The 23,305-nt window shown below is 33.8% G+C and overlaps 2 protein-coding genes and 1 long non-coding RNA gene across 6 annotated transcripts; 1 reads left to right on the top strand and 2 right to left on the bottom strand.

Annotated features, from left to right (window-relative positions):
• The first annotated feature begins 1,090 nt into the window (after positions 1–1,090).
• LOC105115758 (tropomyosin) lies at positions 1,091–12,897 on the top strand. Of its 4 annotated transcripts, none has more exons than XM_011012765.1 (13): positions 1,091–1,373; positions 1,524–1,610; positions 2,312–2,445; positions 4,428–4,486; positions 4,577–4,625; positions 4,726–4,779; positions 8,811–8,850; positions 9,456–9,496; positions 9,569–9,673; positions 10,438–10,485; positions 10,867–10,986; positions 12,461–12,532; positions 12,571–12,897. In XM_011012765.1, the coding sequence occupies exons 1-12, from the start codon at positions 1,325–1,327 to the stop codon at positions 12,527–12,529; spliced, it is 855 nt and encodes a 284-aa protein (XP_011011067.1). In that variant the 5' UTR covers positions 1,091–1,324; the 3' UTR covers positions 12,530–12,532; positions 12,571–12,897. The 4 variants fall into 4 exon arrangements, with proteins under 4 accessions (XP_011011067.1, XP_011011066.1, XP_011011068.1 ...); XM_011012764.1 differs by having other exon boundaries at positions 4,577–4,631; positions 4,729–4,779; XM_011012766.1 differs by lacking the exon at positions 10,438–10,485 and having other exon boundaries at positions 4,577–4,631; positions 4,729–4,779.
• LOC105115757 (uncharacterized) lies at positions 6,045–8,521 on the bottom strand. The gene is made up of 3 exons (XR_840385.1): positions 8,429–8,521; positions 6,513–8,379; positions 6,045–6,461 (listed from the first exon to the last, which is right to left on the bottom strand). It is a non-coding gene; the product is annotated as an uncharacterized LOC105115757 (long non-coding RNA).
• On the bottom strand, positions 12,845–23,084 carry ATSPS4F (Sucrose-phosphate synthase family protein). The gene is made up of 14 exons (XM_011012768.1): positions 22,478–23,084; positions 19,121–19,210; positions 18,174–18,394; positions 17,937–18,000; positions 17,617–17,816; positions 17,064–17,544; positions 16,512–16,637; positions 16,046–16,177; positions 15,776–15,952; positions 15,331–15,384; positions 15,120–15,182; positions 13,651–14,493; positions 13,439–13,566; positions 12,845–13,326 (listed from the first exon to the last, which is right to left on the bottom strand). Exons 1-14 carry the CDS (start codon positions 22,682–22,684, stop codon positions 13,050–13,052), a joined length of 3,063 nt encoding a protein of 1,020 aa, XP_011011070.1. The 5' UTR covers positions 22,685–23,084; the 3' UTR covers positions 12,845–13,049.
• Between the last annotated feature and the right edge of the window lie 221 nt (positions 23,085–23,305).

Here is a 23,305-nt window from a genome sequence, read left to right as displayed (position 1 = left end):
AAATAATAAGAAATAAAAAAAGAGGGACCAAATTGAAATCATTTTGATTATCATTGAGAAAACAAAAAAATCATAAATTTAATTTGAAGATAAAATTAAAAATAATAAAAACTTTGACAGAATGATAGAAAAAAAATTAGAAGAAGAATGATTAAATCAAAACATATTATATATACAAACTAGAAACTAATGGTTAAATTGAAAATAAATTTTTTTTCACAAAAGGAAAAATAATCAAAATTCTAAAATCAAAACTAAAAAAGATTGAATTTGAAATATCAATAACAATGAGGACTATACTGCTTTTTCAAGATAAGAGAAAGAAATAAAAAGATAAAAAGATTATTAGCAATAAATCTTCATATTTTGACAACACACATTATCGATTATAGAAAAAAAATAACAAGATATTAAATGATACAACAACGAACCAATATTTACTTCCAAAAACCATGACACCAAGTCATCCAAAATATATGACAACTCTCAAGTGCTAGAATGTTCTGTACATGTATTAATAATTTTTTTAAAATAAAAATATTATTTTAATATTAAATATTAAATCACACCATTACCCTAAACTAAATAACAACAAAAAAAACTTGATATAAAAACCTCTAATATCCCTTGTCATGATAAATTAAATTTTTTAAATCTAAAAATATATATGTAATTCTATTACATATCAAAAATAAAAAATACCTATATATTCTTATCCAAAACTATTGATTTGTTTTTTTATTTCTATAAGTATTTTATTATTTTGTTGTATTAAAAATATAAAATTATCCTCAAACAAACCAGCAATGACTAATATATTAAATTAAAATATTATTTTAATATTAAATTATATTATTAGCCTGAATTAAACCGTAAAAAAAATTAAAAGTAAAAAACTCTGGTACCCTTTCTTTAATAAATTAAATTTCTTATGTATAAGGATACATGTGTAATATTACTATATAATAATAATAATAATAAAAAATATATATATATACCAATATTCAAAACTATTGAATTTTTGTTTTTAATTTTCGGTGGTATTTAAACATAAACTTTTGAACTTCAATAACTAAATTAGAAGTTCAAAAAGTTTCTCTCACAAAGACTCAAAGAGCACTCACGCACAAAGTGTTTCCGTGCCGGTTGGCTACAAAGGGCAAACGACTCTCATTCTCCCTCCAAAACTTTTTTCACTCCTATCTCTCTCCAAAAGGTGGATTTTGAATCAGTTTCTCTCAATTTTTCTGGTCTCATTTCTTTTTCAGTATACTAGCAATTGTTAGGGATTATTCTGTTTGATTCGGAAAATCAGGCATTGAAGATGGAGGAGTACTTGCATCACATGAAGACTCTTCGCTCTCAAATGAACGGTAATCAATCTCTCTCTCTTTCTCAAAAAATCAACAACGGAAGCTTAATTTCGAAGCATTTAATCTCAAATTTAGTGATTGTGAAATTGCATTGCTACAAGTAGTTGTAGTAGTGGCAGTGACGTAAATTGAAATGAAATGGATGTACAGAAGTGGAAGATCAAGCAGCGAAGATTTCAGTTGAAGAGCAGTCTCACATCACTACCATTCAAACATTGGAGAAAGACCTCGCTTCTGGTTCGTGTTTCCCTTTTTTTTTTTTTAAATTACTTATTTGTTTATAATTTCTTGTGTAACCTAACTTGTTAAGTTTCAATATTCAATTATATGTTTCTTTTCTTTTCTTTTCGTAATTATTTAGTAATCGATTCAGAATAACTCTAAATATTGCAATCAGTGCCTATTATTTTATCTTTCGTGCAATTATATTTCAGTTTTTTTCTAAAATTCTCTCTTCTCTAAATTTAATTTGCTTGCTATGGAATAACTGAGGGAAACTATTTTCTTGCTCTTTTTATTTGATTTACTGTTACATTTTTGGAAAGCAAAGAGCCAAAAGTTTAACTGCTAAGGCTTAAAATACGAGGCGCTTAATTTTTATTTGCTAATTTGATTTGTAAACATCAGTTGTGATTTGTTAAAGCTAGAGTGAACTCGAAATATTGAAATTAGTGACACCTGTAATTTGCACAGGCCAGACGTCTTGTTGTAGGTTATGAAGTCAAAGTCACTTAGAATGAGGAATTGTTTATGTTTAAGATTTGTGATCTGCAGATAATGCTAATTATAACCAGCCTTGCCTCAGCATTTTGAATTTCTTTGATAATGAGTTTCAACTTTCAAAAACCATTGTGCTCGAAGTTCAAACAAGTTTTTGATTTAAGTTGTTTAATGATATCTGATCGTCAATGTTCTCCCAACTTTTTTTTTTTTTGCAGCAAAGTCTGAAACAAAACGACTCAAAGAAGACACTGAGCAGATGATGAAGGCAAAGGGGGAGATATGCTCACAGATATTGGAAAAACAGAGGAAGATTGCCTCGTTGGACTCTGATTCATACACCCTCGCTCAGGTATTCCAAGAGTAGCATGAATCTAATACAAGAAGTAATCCAATTATATATATATATATAAAAAACCAGGGAAGAAAACAATTTTGCTAGAAGAGGTAATCCAATTATATATAAAAAAAAAACCAGGGAAGAAAACAATTTTGCTCTTGGGATGATTTATGATCTCATATCATGATTCTGTCTGTTAGTTCAAGACTTGTGCAATGCTGTCAGCTACAAATGAAAGTAGAGAAAGGCCATAAGAGAAATCTCCAACATAAAATAGGTGATGAGCTAGCATGTGCAACCTATAAATTCACTGAGCTTTTTTACCATGTCCATGTTTCTCTCTCAATAAACAAACAAATAAATAAAAAAGTCAGTGTTTCTGCATTAAGCTATTGGTTGCTAACCCTGCAAAATGGAAATAATTTGAGAAATAACTTAAAATGAGTTAAAATAAATAACTAATAACTCAAAACAAAAAGAAGTTAATAGAAAACCAGCTAGAGTACAATGCAGCAAGGAATCTTAGAATAATGTGGTTCTCATAAAACTTGCTTATCATGACCGGGGAAGTTACTTTTTAACTTTAAGATCCAATTCATGTATAATAAGCCGTAGCATGATCACCATAATTGATATTTGATCTTGTTTAGGACAGGATAACTTGTTTATACTGAAAAAAGGGGGTAAATGGTGATAACATATCTTTGTCGCTCAAAATCATTAAAAGTAACTCTGGTTATTCTCACTTATTTGTTTCTTCTCTTTCTTTGACTGGGATACTGCCATGTTATTGATGTGAATGTTTGTTGAAGCTCTTTAGATTATAGCTTTTGGATTACTTAAATTCATCTGAGAATTTAAGTTATCATGCTTTTTAAATAGTGCAAAACATGCTAAACTTTATCTTGCTTTTTAAATAGCAGTCTGAAATTGGAATTCATGTTGCAAACTTATGATTTCTTTCACATGAAGTTTTGTGATGTATGATTAAGGAAAGTTTTATATGCATCAAAACCTGCTACCTAACAAGGCACTAGCATCTTGAGATGACATTTCTAGTTTCTCACAAGGCAAAGTTCAAACCTTATGAGGAAGAATATTAAGGCAAAGTTCAAACCTTATGAGGAAGAAAGCAAATGGAGGTCTTCTTGCTTGTCCTTAAATCTGTCATGCTTTATTGAAAACTACAAATTACTACATTAATCATCATATAAATAACAATACGGGTCAAATTGTGACGTTTGAAAATTTTTTGCGGTCCTGCTTTGTGTTATCTAGTTCTTTTATTGACATGTTAAATGGTTCCTTTATTGTATGTTATAGCTGTTCCCCCCCCCCCCACTTCAAAATAATAATAATAATAATAAAAAAAAACGGTGCATGTAGTGATGGATTCTTCTATATATATATAATTATCTTTTTCCCATAATCCCATTGTGGGGTTGATACACCTGTTAATGCACACTTATTTTAAGCATGCAAAGTTCATTTGGACAATTTTAACCATAAATATAATGTCTGGAATGACATCCTTTTGTTGACAACAAGGAGTTCTCCTATCTCCATAGTCACTTACATCAGATATGATACAGTCCACTAGATGGCACATTTCTGAAAAAGTATAAGGAAAGAAATTGGGGCTGTCAAAACTGCAGGAAATGTACATGAGAATATTGAGCTTCAATCCTTCTATGAGCTTTGGCTGAATAGTTGATTGAGGCTTAATGTTATGACTACAAACATTTTCTATATGGTAGTGTGAGAGTATTTTTTGATGGAGTATGGGGGGTGTAGGCAGAATATGTGCATCACAATATTGATCTTAGGATGTCATATATATATCGAACTTCTTAAGGTGATATTATCATGTATGAAATAAATGGGTATTCTGTCAAGGAAATAGTTATGCTACTCTCTTCTTGATTGTCTAAAAACAATCAATACCTATGTTTCATATTATTGATTCAGTCCAACTTTCTCTTCTTAACATGCAGACATTGGAGCTTATTCAACAAGAAAGAGTCAGTTTGTCTGCCAGACTTGTAGAGAAAAGGTTATTGAGGGCACTAATTTAAGTGATTAAATTGTGTTAAAGCTCATGTTAAAATATTGATCGTGAATTTTGATGTGTTTACTACAACAGTGCTTACTATACAAAGGTTGCAGATGATATGAATTCCAAATTACAACAACAACTGGTGTGATTTTGAAACTCCTTACCTTGCAAAATTTTTGTACGCTATTTCTCCCCATTTTCAACCTGCGAGAGTTACGTCTATTTTTGACTATGTGCAGGATTGGGTCCACACACACAGAATTAGTGGAGAAATGGGAGAGCATGGATCGGTACTTCTTGCTAAATCCCCTTTTCTTTCCTTTTATGTGATAAGCAACAGTAATTACTTATAAAAATGAGACATGAACTGAAGAACTGCAGCATCATATTTCAACAAACCTGAAAAATAAAAGAGAGATGCATAGTAGGAGCAGACAAGATCAGCACTTAGTGAATAAGCTTCTCAGAACAATAAACACATCTATTGCCTTCATATCTTCAAACATCTTATTTTTTTCATGCTCTCAATATGGATCAGACTGGAAGGTTTGATTTTTACACTAGTTGCGCAACCTTGTTGCGAAATCTTAATTTAAGCTATTGAACAATCCCAGACAGTAGAGCTCGTTATCATGGTCCAATGCTGGAGCAAGTACTTGGCTTCATCTCTTCTTAATTTTATTCCCCCCTCTATTTCTCATCATGCCTTTGCTAAGTTCAAATTTTCTTCTAGTCTTTATAACCTGAAAATTAATTTTTAGGATTTTATCTAGTAACTTACTGTACAAATTGCTCCATTTTGTTGAGGAAAAATGCCTTAATCATTATTTCTGGCTGAAAAATCATTTTGCAAGCTGAATTTAATTGCAACAAATCTTTATTTCTTAGAGTTAGTCACTCGGATAAAATTCCTCAATACAGAAGTGGTTTTGAGGAAATGTAGCCTTGTAGCTCCTGTCAAACTCTCTTAGTTTTTATTTTTTCCCCTATGGTGGCGTTGTAATTTTGAACTATGAGTTTGGTGTTTGGTTCTAATGGAAAAATGCCCTAATCATTATTTCTGGCTGAAAAATCATTTTGCAAGCTGAATTTAATTGCAACAAATCTTTATTTCTTAGAGTTAGTCACTCGATAAAATTCCTCAATACAGAAGTGGTTTTGAGGAAATGTAGCCTTGTAGCTCCTGTCAAACTCTCTTAGTTTTTATTTTTTCCCCTATGGTGGTGTTGTAATTTTGAACAATGAGTTTGGTGTTTGGTTCTAATGGAAAAATGCCCTAATCATTATTTCTGGCTGAAAAATCATTTTGCAAGCTGAATTTAATTGCAACAAATCTTTATTTCTTAGAGTTAGTCACTCGATAAAATTCCTCAATACAGAAGTGGTTTTGAGGAAATGTAGCCTTGTAGCTCCTGTCAAACTCTCTTAGTTTTTATTTTTCCCCCTATGGTGGCGTTGTAATTTTGAACTATGAGTTTGGTGTTTGGTTCTAATGGAAAAATGCCCTAATCATTATTTTTGGCTGAAAAATCATTTTGCAAGCTGAATTAAAGTGGTTGTGAGTGTGACCTTCAGTAGAATGGGTGTGAGTTGAATGCCAAGTTTGGAGCTAATGTAAGTCATCTAGGATGTTAGAAATCAGTTTCTCCTTTTGCTAAAATTGATGCAGTTATCCTGCGTTAAAGATAAGGTCAGAGATGGAATCATATTTTCTTGTGAGAAGATCCATGGAAGGGTGACATTCTCATTGCCTTTTATCTCATTTCTATTAGATCTCCAACTTTTATGATACTTTTATCTCTAGATTTGTTATAAAATAAAAGATTCCATATCAGGTTGTCTATAAATTAGAAAATAGATTTGGTATTAATCAAATCCTATAAATTAGTGGTCACTCCTACTTAGAATATTAATCAAAATAGATTCGATTTGTTCTTGATTTCATGCCTCGTGTTCTCCTTCAAATAGGAACCTTGGATAAACTTATGTTCTCCTTCAAATAGGAACTCCTTCAAATAGGAACCTTGGATAAACTATTTTGAATTTAGTTGATAAACTGATCTCCAAAGAATACTCTGTCTTCATAGTATCAAAGCAGAGATTTGATCATCAACTCTTTTTAAAAACCCTAGAACCTTTTCCATCTCCTTGCTGCTTTTGCTTTTGTTCACCATGTCTGAAACAAAACTTGCTACGACCCAAGCCTCCAATAATGAGCCACACTCAGTCCAAATCACCACCATTTGTTTTATTGGCTATAACTTCTTGTGTTGGTCTCAGTTCGTGTGCATGTATATTCGGGGGTTAGGGAAATTAGGCTATTTGACTAGTGAGAAGAAGGCAGAAGCAAGGGAGGGCCTAACATATGCTACGTAGGATGCTGAAAACTCCATGGTTCTAAAGTGGCTTATGAATTCCATGGATGGGGACATCAATGATAACTATATGTGTTATTCAACGACAAAGGAACTTTGGGATAATCTTAACAAGATGTATTGTGATTTGGGTAATCAATCTCAAGTTTGTGGCACTTTGACATTTGGTGAAATTCAGCAAGGAGAAAACAATGTCATTGAATACTTATCTTAATAAAAACTTTCAAATAATTATAGAGCTTTTACCTTTAAGATATCTCAATTGTTTATTCCAAGAAATATTCAAGAAGCTCTAGACGATCTGAATTGGAAGATAGTAGTCATGGAAGAAATGAATGCTTTGAACAAAAATGACACTTGGAAATTAGTTGACTTGCTATTGGAAAAGAAGAAAGTAAGGTTTGAATGAGTGTTTACGATTAAATGCAAAACAAACAGAAGCTTAGAAAAGTACAAGGCAAGGCTTGTGGCAAAAGGCTTCACACTATGTAGTAAGCATGGTAAGCCAATTCATGCATTCACCTAGCCTGAAACACTTTGATGGCTTTAATAAAATCTTAAAGTACTTGAAAGGGACTCTTGGAAGAGGTATATTATTTAAGAAACACGAACATTTACGGGTTGAAGTCTACAACTATGCAGATTGGGCTGGAGTCTAATTGATAGAAGATCAACTTTTGGTTATTGTACCTTTATTGGAGGGAATTTAGTTACTTGGAGAAGCAAAAAACAAGGTGTTGTGGTAAGGAGTAGTGCAAAAGCTAAGTTTAGAGCAATTGCATGTGGGATTTGTGATGTGGTGCGTATTAAAAGACTTGAAGATTCTTAATTTCTTGGCCATTAAGGTATATTTTGACAGTGATGAGAAGGAAGATCAAGTGAGAAAGGGCATGCATAGCTTGATCTATTCATATCACATTGTTTGATATGAAACTTCTTGAAAAACAGGAGACTAAAGCAATAAATATATTAGTTAATTAAAGTTTACTTAAAGTTGGTCTATGTGTTTACTTGGTTTTATAGCTATTCAATTAACAAGAATGCTATTTCCAGTAACCAGGAAAAAAATAAAAGAAAAAAGAAAAGAAAAGAAAAGAAAAGAAAAGAAAAGATTCATAGTCTGAAAATATCAAATAACACATTCATTGGAGCCAAAACATTGGTGAGGAGGTGGTAGAAATTTTTATATTTTTATATTATTTTTTTTCTATAGAAGAATATCAGTAGGTATCATCATCATCATTTATTTATTTATTTTTTGTAAAAGATAATTTGTTTTTGAAGAAATATGTTGAAAATTGCTAGAAGGCCTAGTCCCCAAGAAAAGTTCTCGAGTTTATTTATTTTGCATGATTAAATACAAATATAAATAATTGCTCTCTAGCTTGGCTAGAGCTTAATTATGTGTATATTACTTTTGGAATTCATATAATGTCACATCAAATTTTAAATAGTAAGATCCATATTGCACTATTATTAATTTGAGTTGGATTACAAGTTGTTTAGCTTCATAATGTTACAGGAAGAAGTCATTTGAGTTGGATTACAAGTTTAGCTTCATAATGTTACAGGAAGAAGCGCCTTCTATGTGGCCCAAACTAGTATCATAATTAAATTACTTTCTTACTGAAAAACGAAAAACAAAAAACAAGCCTTCTACTTCGCGCCTTCTATGTGGCCCAAACTAGTATCATAATTAAATTACTTTCTTACTGAAAAACGAAAAACAAAAAACAAGCCTGTTTCTTCCCAATCACACAACTACTGTTGGGATTGATGCTCAAACTGGAGCACTCAGGGGGCTGTATTTTGCCAAGCTATCTTGGCTTTGGTTTCTTAGCTTCTTCAGATCTTCTTCACTGTCATTTACACATTTGATCTTAGAAAGTTTTGAATATTTACTGATAAATGTATCATAACAAAAGCACTAATGAGAAAGTTTACAGGTGAAGGAAGAATTTGACAAGCAAACGGCAAAAACTGAAGGTATGGTTCTTTATTACTTTTACGTGTTGCTAGAGATAAGTGGCAGATGAAATTTTTAAATATTGTAGTTCTTAATTATTTCAATATTAACTCTAGTAGCCTATTCATATTTTGATCTCTTTATTTCACAAAGTTAACAAAGAGTGAACCATAACATTCGAAGAACATGATAAGTTTGTAGGTTGCAAGTGGTACATGCAACATATTGGGATTTATCTAACAGCAAAAGACTTAAACAAAGGTGAAAGTTAAGCTTTTAGATCTCTTAGAGAGTGGTTTGCTTGTGGCACCGCTTTTAAAACTCTCCCTCATGTGTAGTCCCCCACACATGGTTTGAAAACCCTAAAATTATATTGGAAATGTCTTAGGATTTGAAGTCAGGGTCTTCCTGTTTTGGTGTAAATTGTGATGTGTGGATAGAACAAAGAAGAGATAAATGAAAGGGAAAAGTCTATCATATGCAAGGCTTAAAGAAAGAAAAGGAACAAGTGAAAGGGAATGTCTGTGTATCCTCGTAACCTCTCTTCCTAGCCTTGGTTATGTAATCTCTCGTCCTAGAAGTGGAGTATCAATCACTTTCATCTCATGTTCTACCTTTCTTGTAGGGAAGTGTGCTATTGATAATCACCTGATCATGGATAATCTGGTAAAAAACCTTCATCCATCAATAAAAATGTACGAGGAGTTGCAATTTCTGAGTGAATCCTTGGAATAGCAGGGGAATGATGCAGAAAAGAACCTAATTGCCAAGCTGGACTCTGCCAAATCCAAGCTTGTTGAAATTGCACAACTGACATCCAAACTTGTTACAGAGAACAGCAAGGTTGCTTTTTTGAGTAAATTTCTTGCACACTGATTTATGCTTTACAAAATACATCCATTTACTGGGTAGTATTTGTACTGTTTTTTAACTTCACTTAGCTAGTAATTTTCTTGTTTCTAGAATATTTTTTTGTTAATTCTCTTCAACTGAGATCTCCATTTTTTTGTTTTTTGTAATTAGAATCTTTGTCTAAAGTACTTGTTAACTTTTAATTGCTTAGCCTAAAGCTAATCTTTTTCTTCATTTTAATTCTATATTTCAACATTTTTAAGTGGAAAGCTAGCTTTCCATTTGGCTGATTTTAGAGTTGCCTGAGAATTAGAAAGTTACTATTCTGATTATGGTCGTTTAAATTAAACTTCAATGGTGTTTTGTTGTAGATACCTAAAAACCATGTTCAACTTTATGCTGCATCTGTAAATCAGATTTTTCTCTTAGAAATGAGCTATCATCATTATAAACCTTATTTTATGTTTCTGATATTCCTTCACGCAATAAGGAAATTTTTTCAAGTTCATTATTTTTTTCCATCTGATGTGAACAAAGATTATGACTTGCAACAGTCGACCTAGCCATATATTATAATAGTTACTCTAGCTTGGCATTAACCCCTCCAAACATCTTTTGGAGAAAAAAAAAGAAAGAGATTTAGGAAGAAATTTCTAGAGGAAAGCAAACATATCCTAAAAACTATAATACATATTTTGCTTGTATCTATCCTTGAATGTAGTGAATTTTAACGAGTCATGGCTGCCTTATTCCAGATGAAGCAGTCTATTGAGCAGTTGAAATGCAGTGCCAAAGATGTTAAGGTTAGACGTCTAGTCAGTACATATATGTGTGCATAAATACTTGTTTGTGTGCCTATTTGGATTCAGATGATTTTGTCTGGAGGCATCAAATTCAATGCCAAATTTTGAAGTTTTTGACAATTTCCAACCCTATATCTGTTGTCTGGGCACCGCCTTTATCCTTGTCCCTGCTATCCAGAAAAAAAATGTTGTTGTTTGGATAGTCCAATATTGGTATTCCATATAGTTATTATCGAGCTTCCAAGCCTAATGAACCTAACAAAATGACGAGTGGCTTTTACTACTATTCTCACATGTTCTCCTATGTGTAAGATAATTTATGAATATTTTCTCGTATGTAATTCTTATGCTTGACCTCTCAACAAATACCTGTGACTGTAGACAGAGCTCTTTGACATGGACATTAAGACCTTGGAAGAAGAATACAAAGCTCTTTTATCAGATAGAGATGGAGAAATCGAGTATTTACAATCTCTGCAAAAGCAAATTAAGCAACTTAAGGTAAATGTTTTCAACAGCTTTTCACTGCATTTGGCTGAAATCAGGGTCTCATACTAGATGAAATGGTTGTGAAAGAAGTGGCCGAAGCTGGGTTTTCATTGGGAAGGGGCCTCCAATGATGGGTAATATTAGAATCCATGTGCAACAATGTTCCATGCATAGAATTCCTGTTTTCTGAAAATCTATAATAAATAAATAGTTGAAAGAAAAGATGCTTAGTTTGACTAGACTTTATTGTTGCTGCAGTCATCTTGAAATCTCAGCAGACATGTGTTTGGTGTTTTAGGTACCGAAGTCATGATCATGGGTGGTAGTAGGGATGTTCAAAAAAACCAATCAATCGAGAAAACTATAAAAACCGAAAAAATATCAACCAAAAACACTGAAATGAGAGGGAAAAAATGATTTAAAAACCATAAAAATCATTCAGACCGGTTGAAACTTTGTAAACTGGACTAGACCATATGTAAAGCAACTTAAAAAAACAGGGTATAAATTGAAACCTAACCTAACCTTAAAACATGTTCCTCCTTTCCCATTGCATTGACATCAGCAGCCACCAACTAGCCACACTCTCCCCCCAGCCCCCTTGCTAGCGCCACCTCTCTCTCAGCCACCTCTTTCTCAGTCTCTATCATTCTCTCCCCTCGTGAAACTTGAGAGATCAGTAGATTACCTCCTCTGCCATCTCCCCCTCTTGTTCTCCCCTCTTGATACAACAAATTGGATGCAGTAACTGCACATCCCCATCAGCCATCTCCCCTTGCAAAGAAAGATTTAGACTGTAAAGCAAGATTTGTGGGAGAACTGTTTGTGTCAATCAACACCAGGTGCCTAACTGGAATGGTATTTCCCTTCAGAGGTGTCAAAGTGAGTGTCTTAGGCTATCCAACTCCTCTGCAAGACTGCAACTTCTTGAGAGGCTCTTTTACCGTGTCTGTTTTTAGTCTTGGATTGTGTTTTTACATTTCCTCGAGAAATTTCAGGTACACTTTGTTCAAAATGGGAATGGAATTCATATTTTCTTTGGTTTGGGACATGCTCATAAAATATTCGACCAATATCCACCTAGTTTTGCCTTTCCATTCTGTTTCATGTGAGGAAAAATTAGGTCCATTCTTTTATCGTTTAGTGCTTCTGTTCTTACTCTTCTGTTAGTTTTCAAGCAACCCGTGTACTTTGAAGGACCTTAAAGCAAGATTTGTGGTTTCTTTATTTCTTCTTTGTTATTTTCTTGTCGCTTGATTTGAATCTTTTTAATGTTTTTGGGATTTTTTGGATTTGTCTTATGATTTACTTTTACCAGCTCAAGAACCCTTTTTTTTATTCATCCTGATTGTAAAAATGAGAATTGTAGTGCTGTATCCATGCCAGGAATCATTTGTTATTTTGCATCCAGGTTTTCCTGTTTTTAATCCAGAAAAACTGATCTTGACCTAACTGAACCGTTCATGTTCATGGGTTATTCTTACAGGATATTTCACATATGGTTAAATGTGCATGTGGAGTGGAATACAAGGTGGCAATGGAGCTTTGTGCATGATGTGTTCATGTCGATAAGCAGGAAGGGTAAGGATACCGGTCGATCAAGGACATGAACCATGGATAAGCAGGAAGGGTAAGGATACCGGTCATGGACCTGCTCTTGTGCTGGTAACTGTGCACTTTAACAAGAAACTAGTACTGTAAAACCAATAGTCTGTCTGTAAACATGGACTAATGTGGATGTAGCTGGTAGTACATAGCGAGCTAGAGTAACCTCAATGGTATCTTTTTTGAACAAGAGGATATCATCTGATGCTGTAGATATTATTGGTTAAGAGAATGCTTGTGCAAAAGTGCTTATCAAATGTAGATATGAGAACACATACATTTTCCTTTAAATAGCACATGAATCCTCTTTATATGATATTCAGAAATCAGAATAAAGGTCTTGTCATATGCACCGATACTGATTTCCTATGAGTTTATTGTGCAACTGTAATCTAGGAAGAGATTGTTGCCTATAATTATATGCAAATCACAGTTAGGATAAGGAAAGAGAAATAGAGCAAGGTTAAATATCACTTAATCCCCATAGCCACTAGAGCAGCTGAGATATCAGCAGCTTCATATTTCTCTTCCACGAAACTGATGTTAGAGCTTTCTTGGGGGACTACGTCTTCTCTTTTAAAACTCTCTGCACTATGAAGAAGTTTCTCACTGCCGTATTCCACTAAGCCTCGTATAATAATGGTCTTGTGGAGGCCAGCCAGTAGGTCTTCATAATCTGTATCCCCTCTTCCACCCACAAACACAACCATTTTAGAAAGATCAATACCCCACCTAACTGAAAGGTACCTGCATTAAACATAAAATCATTTAGTGTAAACTTTATGATTTTCGCATCTTACTGATAAGCTATCATGATTTCTTTCACATGTATACTATTTTTGAAAATCATGGGTCCAACCTTAGGGCTTGTGTTCTTGATGCAAATATTGGGGTCACATTTAACCTTGATGCTGCATGTGTATAGACAATGTTGCATCGTAACCCTCTCATTCGGAGCCTCTGGCGAAGTTCATATACCTTTCGTGTCTGCAATTTATTCATTGGAATTCTTATTAGTAATTGTTGGGTAGAATGTATAGGCAGTTTTTTATATCATCGGAAGTATCTCACCTTGACTCCTGGTTTGATGCTGTAGGAGAAGCACCTAGAACTAGATGCCTTGATGTACTCCTTGATGTCATCTTCAGCCCCATCTTCTGCTCTTGCTAGCCTCATTACCATGGACCTCACATTCTCACCAGGCCACCTGTAATCCACATGAGCTTCATAATCCACATCAACCACCATATCTCTCCATGGGTAATACATATCGCCTCCACTATTACATATTATTGCATCAAAATCTTCTATCTTTACTTCGCAACATCTGAGTGCTTCCATAATTTCTTGTAAACTTGAGCTAGTGGCCAGTACAAAGCCTATCCTATCCACGCCTAGACTTTGGCCTCCAGCTTTCATTACATTCTTGATAATTTCCTGGAAGGTCTCTGTGGACTGTCCATTAAAGCTATAGCAATCAGTGGCTATCACAAATAGCATCTGCCTTCTGCCAGGAGTGTAAGTGACACTCGCTTTGCCATTGGAAGGAGCCATTTGGGTAATGGCTTCAATAAGTTTCTTCTGTTTGTTTGTTGCATCTAGCTCTCCATTAAGCTTGTAATCTCCCTCTATTGAGAATCTCAAGGATAGGTCTTCCATGTCCTTTAGAGATTCACTCATTGGTTCTTCAGGAATTGGTGTGATCTCAAGACGGGTTGTTGGGTGGCGGTTCCTGCACTGTTCAATGTGGGATAGGTAGTTGCGGCAGTGTTCTGGCCATGAAAAGCTGTGGATGTTTTTAAGGCCATTTTTTCGGCATTCAGTCCAGAGGTTCTTGTCTGCAACAAGCTTTAGAAGGGCGTCTGCAATGGCCTTTTGATCATGAGGATCAACTAGCAGGCCATTGTGAAGCACCTACACAAAGAGTCTTCAGATGGTTAGTTTCTGCTACACAATTTGTTAGTGGTAGCATGCTAAATTTCAAAAACCAAAACAGTTCAGCATGAATTAACCAAACTGGAATAGACTTGTGCAATCTAGGTCTTCAAATGCTTAGAGAGGAAGATGCATATTAGTGGTGTTCTTTAAGTGGCTTATTTTGATACTATGCATCTGGAAAAAAAAAAAAAAGAACAGAGAAGATCTTTGTTGGTAAGTTGAGTTGTTGACCAAAAGAAAGTTGGATGTTTGTTGAAAATTTGAACTGCTTTTTGTTAGACCACCAGAAGTAGGTTTCATCAGAATCCTGTGAGGATGCTTTTGTAAAGGTGAAAGGTTGACGGAGCATTAAATATTTCTTCAGACTTCTGATATCATCTGCCTATGGAAGCTACATATGTTTCAAGTTTTAGAGTTGGATATTGGTGAACTGTGAATGATTCTCAAAGACACATACTTTGTAGAAGTCTGAATGTCAGTTTATGGAGGAAAAAAAAGAGAGAAAAGGAACAGGTTCAAAGTTTTAGTGTGTAAGGGAAAAAAAGAAAAGAAAAAAGGAACAGGTTCAAAGTTTTAGTGTGAGAAACATGGAATATCAATACCTTCAAAATATCCACTGGTCCACCATTTTTGGTAGCAACAACAGGTAAACCATATGCAGCTGCCTGCAAGTTAAAGGGTAAATTGGAATCTGAGGATTGTTATTTATTAAACAAGGTGAAAATCTCCTTATGCGCTTTCTGGAAATATTACAATGACCAAGTTTAATCAGATGAATTAAGCCAATTTGAGCTATTAAGACATGAAAGTTACCTCTATGAGCGTCAGACCAAATGGTTCCACAAGAGCTGGATTGATAAAAACTCCCTTCAAGACAAAGCCACCACAGAATTATTACTGTTAGCAGTTCAAATGTTGCAAGGAGAAAGCAGATGTGTTACGGTGTGGACAACTATCAGGCAGTATGGTAGGGTAATGCTAATGGTATATGGATTATGTAGATACAAGGAGTGGTCCAATCTACATGGTGACAGGTTCTCGTTCTCAGACAGGAAAAAAGGAAAATGGAGAAGACATAGCATTATACACCCTCTCTACCATGAGTTGTTGCCCTGTGTCAAGTCTACCTAGGCTGATTCCTTTTTTTTCTTCTTATTTTTTGGGAGAGAAGCAGGCCCATAGCTAATCAGAACTTCGGTAGAAGAATTGGGATAGATTCTCTAGTTCTTAAGATCGATTAGGAAATGAAGTGTTGTACCTTTGTTTTTGCTGCCAGACGATAAATGTCCGGAACATCAGATTGCTTGTGATGCTTAGGATAGGCAACTTGACCGTACAAATCATACCTGTCGATGAGCTTGAGTACATTTGTAAGAACACTTGAGCTGCTATCAGACATTTCTCCAATGTCATCCCTATTACCAAGTATTAGCGTCTGCAAAAGTATGGAATTTAAAACAAATTAGCTTAGTGTTATGGTTGTATTTAAACTTGCTGATAGAGAACTGAGATGAACTACTCAGTTTACCAGGTTGGCTAGCTCTCTGAGGGGCTGGCACTCCCCGAAAGCCTTGAGCAACGTGGTGACGTTTTTCTTGGGGTCTGGTCGGGACAATGCCAGTATAGTGGGCTTATGAGGATTGGTGAAAAAACGCATTATCTGCATTGCAAATTCAATTAGACTTTTGGAAGAAAATGTAGCCGTTGGTTGATTCTACATATAGTTTCCATTAGCAATCAGTTGAAAGGCTATCATTGTTGGCCACATTTGGCCATAAAGATTTATGCAGTGGCTTCAACTTTCTTTATTTCTTTCCTTTTTTTTTTTAAAGAAATTGCTGCAGAAATCAAAGGAAATCCTTATTTTTTATTTTTTTAAGAAATTGCTGCAGAAATCAAAGGAAATGATTTGGGTGACATCTAGATATTCTAAGTTAACACTTATAAAGTATGTCACAAGAATATTCACGTATGATGAAGAGAGAACGATTGACCTCAGACCATATTGGAGGCAGGCTTCTTTTGTTTTGATTTCTATCAGAGTCAATTAATGACTTGAGATCACCTTCCGATGAATCTTCTGCTGTGACATAGCTGAAGTCCATTCCTGGAGGTATAACCTGATACCAAATAGTGATTAGAATACGAGCTTGAACTTAATTTCAATGGACTGTAAAAGTGAAAGGCACTTGCTATCCTTAGTTATCTTCATGAGCCATCTGAACAAGTGTTCTTAGTTAATTCATTTTGGTGTTAACATGGCCGGAGGGGACTTCCCAAATTACTGATTTATGCAGGCTTTTATATTTTTATCAATGGCAGAAGATTACCAGACAGTACCATGGAAGGGTATGCTCGGAGATTATCCTGTGATTTCATGTTGAAGTAAATTAGCGCAAGGAACTAGATGTTCTCGTATGCTAGCATAACTTCCTGTCTTTGTTACTTTCTAGAACTAAGGATTTGATCAGGAATTCAAGATGTTTGAAAATTGTTGTTCTGTTTTGGCACAAGAGGTGATAACAAGGAATAAGAGAGGTCAATACCACCATCCTTGGCATGTGTCTTCCCAGGCAACTCACTCCACGGCGTCTTCTGACCCTGAGCTTCCTCTCCAACTTGATATCAAATCCATCGTACAAACCCCATTGCTCTTCAATCTCTTGCCTTGTGCTAGTCACCACCATTTCAGCAACATCTAATCCCAACTCTTCCGCTTCAATCCTCCTCATTATCTTGTAGGTTGCATTTATGTGCTCCTTAGAATGCCTTCCTTGCTTGAGCAGTTGCTCAAACTTGTTCCTCCCCAGTGAGTGCCCTGTTAAAACCATTGGCACATTCAAGGCCCCAGACAAGTGTGCTGCCACTTCGCCAGCATCAGCGTAGTGGCCGTGAATCACATAAGGCCAAGATGGCTTCCCCCCATCGACTTGTTCTCCTAGCGCTCTTGCCATGTTGACGATGTGGTTTAATGCCCCGTCAACAAATTCAGGTATCCAAGGCCAAAGTGATTCTTTTGGTATGTACCTGTTGCATATATCTTGTGATTATATATATTTCTTTCTTAGCAAAACTTGAAACGAGGATAAATCTGATTACCTGTCTTGAGGACCACAAGGGATCCGGATTATATAGGCTCCACAACTACCACTGTCATCTGATGGGCATGACAGCATCTCGATTGGCTCGCCATAGCTGAAATCCACCTCCGGGGAGGTGATTTGTCTAGTCAGGAGATCCACACGATAGACTCCTTTTGTGCTGGCTAGAGCTCGAGCTAGTTCAACAACATATTTTACCTGTAATCAGAAAAGCATTTGGAGTCATTGGTGGTGAAGCACAGATTATTTTGGTAAGGTTTGCACAGTTAAGTTCTTGATTCTGGCTCTAAGCCAACTAGCGATGTATGGCATAACTACCTGACCACCAGTGTCAGAGTCTCTTCCCAGTTCCATGTTTTCTCCACGGACCAACCCGTGCATGCTACAGGAAAAATGATATTTATTATGAGATAGTGAATCCTGATTTCCTTTGATTTATCTTTCAATTATTGTCATTGTTTCTTTTTTTTAATAGATATGACTTTCTCACTTTGTCCTCCACATGTATAGCTAGTAGCATAGAAATTAACTATGGTAAGCTGTGTAGAAATATACCTGATTAGCACAATGTACAGCTGCCTAGGTTTTTCGTCATCAGACCATAGTTTCATGTCAGAGTTAATTCTTGCAATATCCCTGACAGATTCTGATAGGTTGGCCTCGCCCTTTTCCTTCTCACCCTCAGATAGCTCAGAAAGATCATCAGCAGCATCATTACGTCCTTGCTCACGCTCTAACCGCCTTTTTGCAAGCCTTTGTGCATCATCCCATGCTATCTGCGAATATATAATCCTTCATTCCCTTTCTTAATATAAAGCAAAGAAACAAGAGAGCCATTATCGAATCGCCTCTAGTAGATTCCTAGCAGGGAAATACTTGGAAGTAGTCATAGTTTCCACCTTTCCATGTTTCTGGAGAGACCTTAACACTTCAACCACAGAGCATCCACTCTGATAGATGTAAACCTAGGATATGAATTGCAATTTTTATAACCACTTTTTCTTTCATATATATGCTACAGTAATACTACTTTTCCTTGGACTATATATGGACATGCTGCTATTATTATTATTATTATTATTTGTTGCATTTGCTTCTGTATATCCTTCTCTTCCCATACTATTTACCCAGTAAACGATGCAGGATATTCAAATCGATTATTGTTGATTCCCCATTTCGATTGTTTGTAATAAGCTATGTCTAGATTTTGCACAGGCCATTTCAAGCCTGAAACTGGGGCAATACGCTCACTGAAAATTTCCATTGGAGAGTAGATGGTGGAGTGTAGAAAGTTACTGCACACAGTTTTAAATAAGCTATGTGGTTAAGTTGGTTTGACTTATTTAATTTGAAAGCTGGGACATGAGTCAGGTTAGGGTTTATGCTACGGGGAAGAAGGAAAAAAGAAAGATAGAACCTAAACGTTATTAGAAAAAAAAAAGAGAAAGGAAAAAGAAAAAGAAGAAAGGGGATAAATTAAAGCATAGATATACGCAGCAGACCTGTTTCTTTTTGCGGGCGAGATGCCAAATCCGCCAGCACATATTCTCAAGCCTATTACTGCGTTCACGAGTGTTCCTCGTTGCTATCATCTGCATGCCCCAGCAAGTCATTCACTTTCACCGTCATTCTCACAAGTTACTTCCATGCATGCATACTTTCCATTAATTACACATAGCAAGCATCCAAAAACTAATTAACGGTATAATTAATTAGAGAATATATAAGATTTTAAAGTTTTTGTGGTATGCCCTTACATGATATAAATTTAATATATTGAACTGAGAATTAACATAAGAAAAAAATGAGCATTAACATGAGAAAAATATGACAATGAGATGCAACTTGACTGATATTATTAGTGTTTCTTCTTCTTTTTTTTTTCAATAAATCTTGTGTTCTAACCTCCTCTCTCTCTCTATATATATATATTAAGAAAAAAATATTCATTCCGTAGCTAAACTAAACATAAGTCAAATAGCTAATGTGTGTGTCTAAAAAATATTCATTCCGTAGCTAAGGTAAGCATAAGTCAAATAGCTAATGTGTGTGTCTATATATACTACGGAATGAATATTTTTTTAATATATATATTTTATATATAAAAGCTTTAAACGACATGATTTTGAAAAATTCTAAGAGGAATTTAAAAAATTCATACATATATCTAATTAAATAAATTAAAAACTATTTATGTAAAAAAAAAAATCAAGTTCAATCTCTATCCAATCAAAGTTAATCAGTTAAATTTATTATTCAGATTATGGATTTAATTGAGTTGAATATTTTTTTAATAATTTTTTATTTAAAATACACCTATAAAATTGAAAATCAACAAAAATATCAAAATGATTGAAAAAAAAAATATACTAAAACAAATTGTATTGTCTAATTAATAACAATAAAAAAATATTAAGTGATGAAATTAAAAAAATATAATTATAATAAATAAAAATTAAAAAATTAAAAAATTAAAAAGGTCTAGTCTTTTGAGCTAGGAAGGCCTAGGCGTGCAGGTCTTGAGCAACTCATGCAACTTTTTTTTTTTTTGAAGGAGCGGATTGTAATGCGAGGTAGATGACGTGTCACCTATATTTCCTTGATTTCAATTACCTCTAGTCACCAAAATATCAAGCTAGTCTATTTTAAACTAAGAGAAGCTTATTTTCAACCATATTTAATTTGTCCTAAAAAAATCACCACCCTAAAGTTCTTGTAAAATATATTTATAATCTTCAACAACCTAAACATCGGCTCTGGAACCTATAATTAACCTGATACTATATTTTATCGGGCTCAAATGTATAATTTTAGACAAGTTTAAAGAAAAACAAATAATTTGTATAAAGTTTTCTTATTAAAAAAATCAATTGACACACAAACAACCAGTTTTTATGATCAAAATTAATCCCAATTGATATGTTCTTTTTTTATTATCAAAATTTAGCAATTTCCTCTCTCATTTCTCAAATTAGGAATAGAGACAAATAAAAAAATAACATTTGAGATAAAAATTAAATATCATGAATGTTTATAGATTGAAAGTTCATAATTTAAAAAGTTGAAGAATCAAAATATATGTTTAACCCGAAGTTTATAAAAGCTTTCACTTTTTGTCACATCTTTCATCTTAGTTTTTTATCTTTGAGTCTTTTTATTTTTCAATAAATATACTTTAATTGGCTATTAATATGGGTTTATGAGAGTGTAATAAAAAAAAAGATGGACAAAAAAAAAGAACAAATTATTATAGGAGATCACAATTACTTATTTCTTGTTAAACAGTAACACAAATAACAATGTTTTTGCCAAGTATTTTAAAGTATTTCTCAATAAAGAAGACAATAAAGGTAAGTATAAGTGTGGGCCTCATCCAAGGAACTAATTCTTGTCACGGGACTACCGAAAGAAACGATCTAGCATCATGCAAAAAGGGTCCCCTTATTAAAACTTTGATTTTCTTTTGGCGTCGGGAGTTCACTTCCCGTGGAATGATCCGGTTGGAGTAAAAACTTTTTCAACATAAAAGAAATTTAATTTGTGGGGAAGCTTTTATATTATTGTTAAATCTAGTAAGTGAGTTAAAGTTAAAAACTCTCACCTTGAGTAGTTGTTAAGTTTATATTTTTAATTAAATTACGTGGGAGTGAACTAGTTGAATATACCCTTTCAAAAAAATAAAAAATAAAAAATAAAATAAAAAGTAAAGACTAGATATGCATGTTTAAAGAAAACTTAAAAACAGTTAAAAAAGGATTTTATTTTTAAAAAAAATTGAAGGTAACACTTTTTTTTTTTTAACATTAAAATGATAATATATTGAATTGATTTTGGTTTATCTAAGTTAACTTATTAAATTTGTGACCATGGTTGTAAATTCTAATGATTTCAATAATATTTTTTTTTAATTATATGACAAAAATAAAAATCAATTAAAAAAATAAAATATTAAAAAATAAACCATGCGAGGTGCACAAGCTTGAGTGTCCCAACATATCGTGCCTTAAAATAAAGCTTAAGAGTGTAGACCCGTAAAAAGTGGTTTGACTTTTTTTTAAAAAATATTTAAGTTGATATTTTTTTTTAACAATTAGATAATAACATATTAAATCGATTTTATCCATTTAAATTAATTTATTAAATTTATGATTTGAATTATGGATCCAATAAGTTTAATAATTTTTTATTTTATTTTAATTATATAATAAAAAGATGAAGACATGTAATTCGTAACATGTTGGGGTAGATGATGCATTGCTTGCTATGCTTAGCTTAGAATCCGACGAAAATAATGGTGGTTGAAAAAGCACAAGATAGGGTTTTTTAAAGATTAAAGATCCATTTTCAATCAATTCTTACCAAATCTCATCTAATAAATATCAAAAAGGTTATTCTAAAAAATTTACTAACCTCAAAATCACCCAAGAAAATTAATCAAAATTCAACTAAACCCAAAAAATAAAAACTAAACTTCATCTTCATTTTTAGAATTTAAGTTGGTTTTAATTTAGAGCTTAATTTTATATAATTATATCATTGAAAGAATGCGGTTCACTGTTTATAGGAAGAAATGAACAGCCTTCTTTTTTCTTTTTTTGTTGTTAAGGGGCATCTATCTTTGATAATTTTAAAACAATAGAATGGAATGGAGGAGAGAGATTTCGAGAGATTTTGAAAGGAGCACAAAAGATCGACACTCACACACACACAACATATATCGCTCCTCCTGAGCGTATTAGAAACCAAAAAGTTAGCGTTCTTCTGTACCATACGTTCATAATCTAATAGGCCCTTGATTCATCAGCTACGGAAAAAAAGAAGAAGGAAGAATTGAAGAGTGACAGAGAATGAGAACTAACCTTGACCCATGTCCTGTGGAGATCAGATTCATCAAAGCTATTAATAACTTCTTCGACAAAGTACTTTATGGGACTGAACAACTTGTCTTCCTTCACCTGTTGAAACTTGGCAATCTTCAATCTCCCATCACTTCTTTTCTTCATAATACCACTCCCCACATCTAATATAGCCTCCAAGTATCCGTTTATCCACTCATTTCTAGCCATTTCTCGACCTTTGAGTAATGTCTCAGTGTATCACTTGGGTTTCTCGAGATAAATAAGAGCACTTGGAGGGCGTTAAGAGCACAGGGGGAAAGTCTTTTTAAAATAGGCTAAAAAGAGAAGTGATGATGAACTCAAATTATGTATATTAAAGGAACATCTGTCAAACACTTTCGAAAGAATAGAGAAAACAATAATACAAGAAATTGGTACATATTCGAAGCTTGATGGTCTGCTAAGAATATATTTATAGCAGCGGATGAAGGGTTCTTGAGAGAGAGAGAGGTTTGGTTTCAAGGGCTTCTTGTCCTTTGAAACCGAGTTCAACGTGGAAAAGGCATTCGCTTAAAAAGGCCACGGTTTCTTTTTCACTTCCTATATTTCTAAGAATGATTAAATTTAGCAACTTGGGTCGGGAAGCTTTGGTTTCTGTCTCATATTCTTTCACGAGCATATTACACAAACATCCTTATTCTCTAGTTATTCTCCCAAGCTGCACAGAACCTCCTTAGCCCCAGCTTTTCTCTTTCTCTTTGGTCAAAACGAAAATATTTAAATTATACAATAAACCTAAAACTTTCACTGTTACTGTTGAATAACTCACAAAATACGATGCTGTTCAAT

Source organism: Populus euphratica, unplaced genomic scaffold, assembly GCF_000495115.2.
Source record: "Populus euphratica unplaced genomic scaffold, PopEup_1.0 scaffold759.1, whole genome shotgun sequence".
NCBI classification, from domain to species: Eukaryota; Viridiplantae; Streptophyta; class Magnoliopsida; order Malpighiales; family Salicaceae; genus Populus; species Populus euphratica.
The sequence above is the reverse complement of the archived record's forward strand: the minus strand, read 5'-3'. Positions and strand labels throughout refer to the sequence as shown.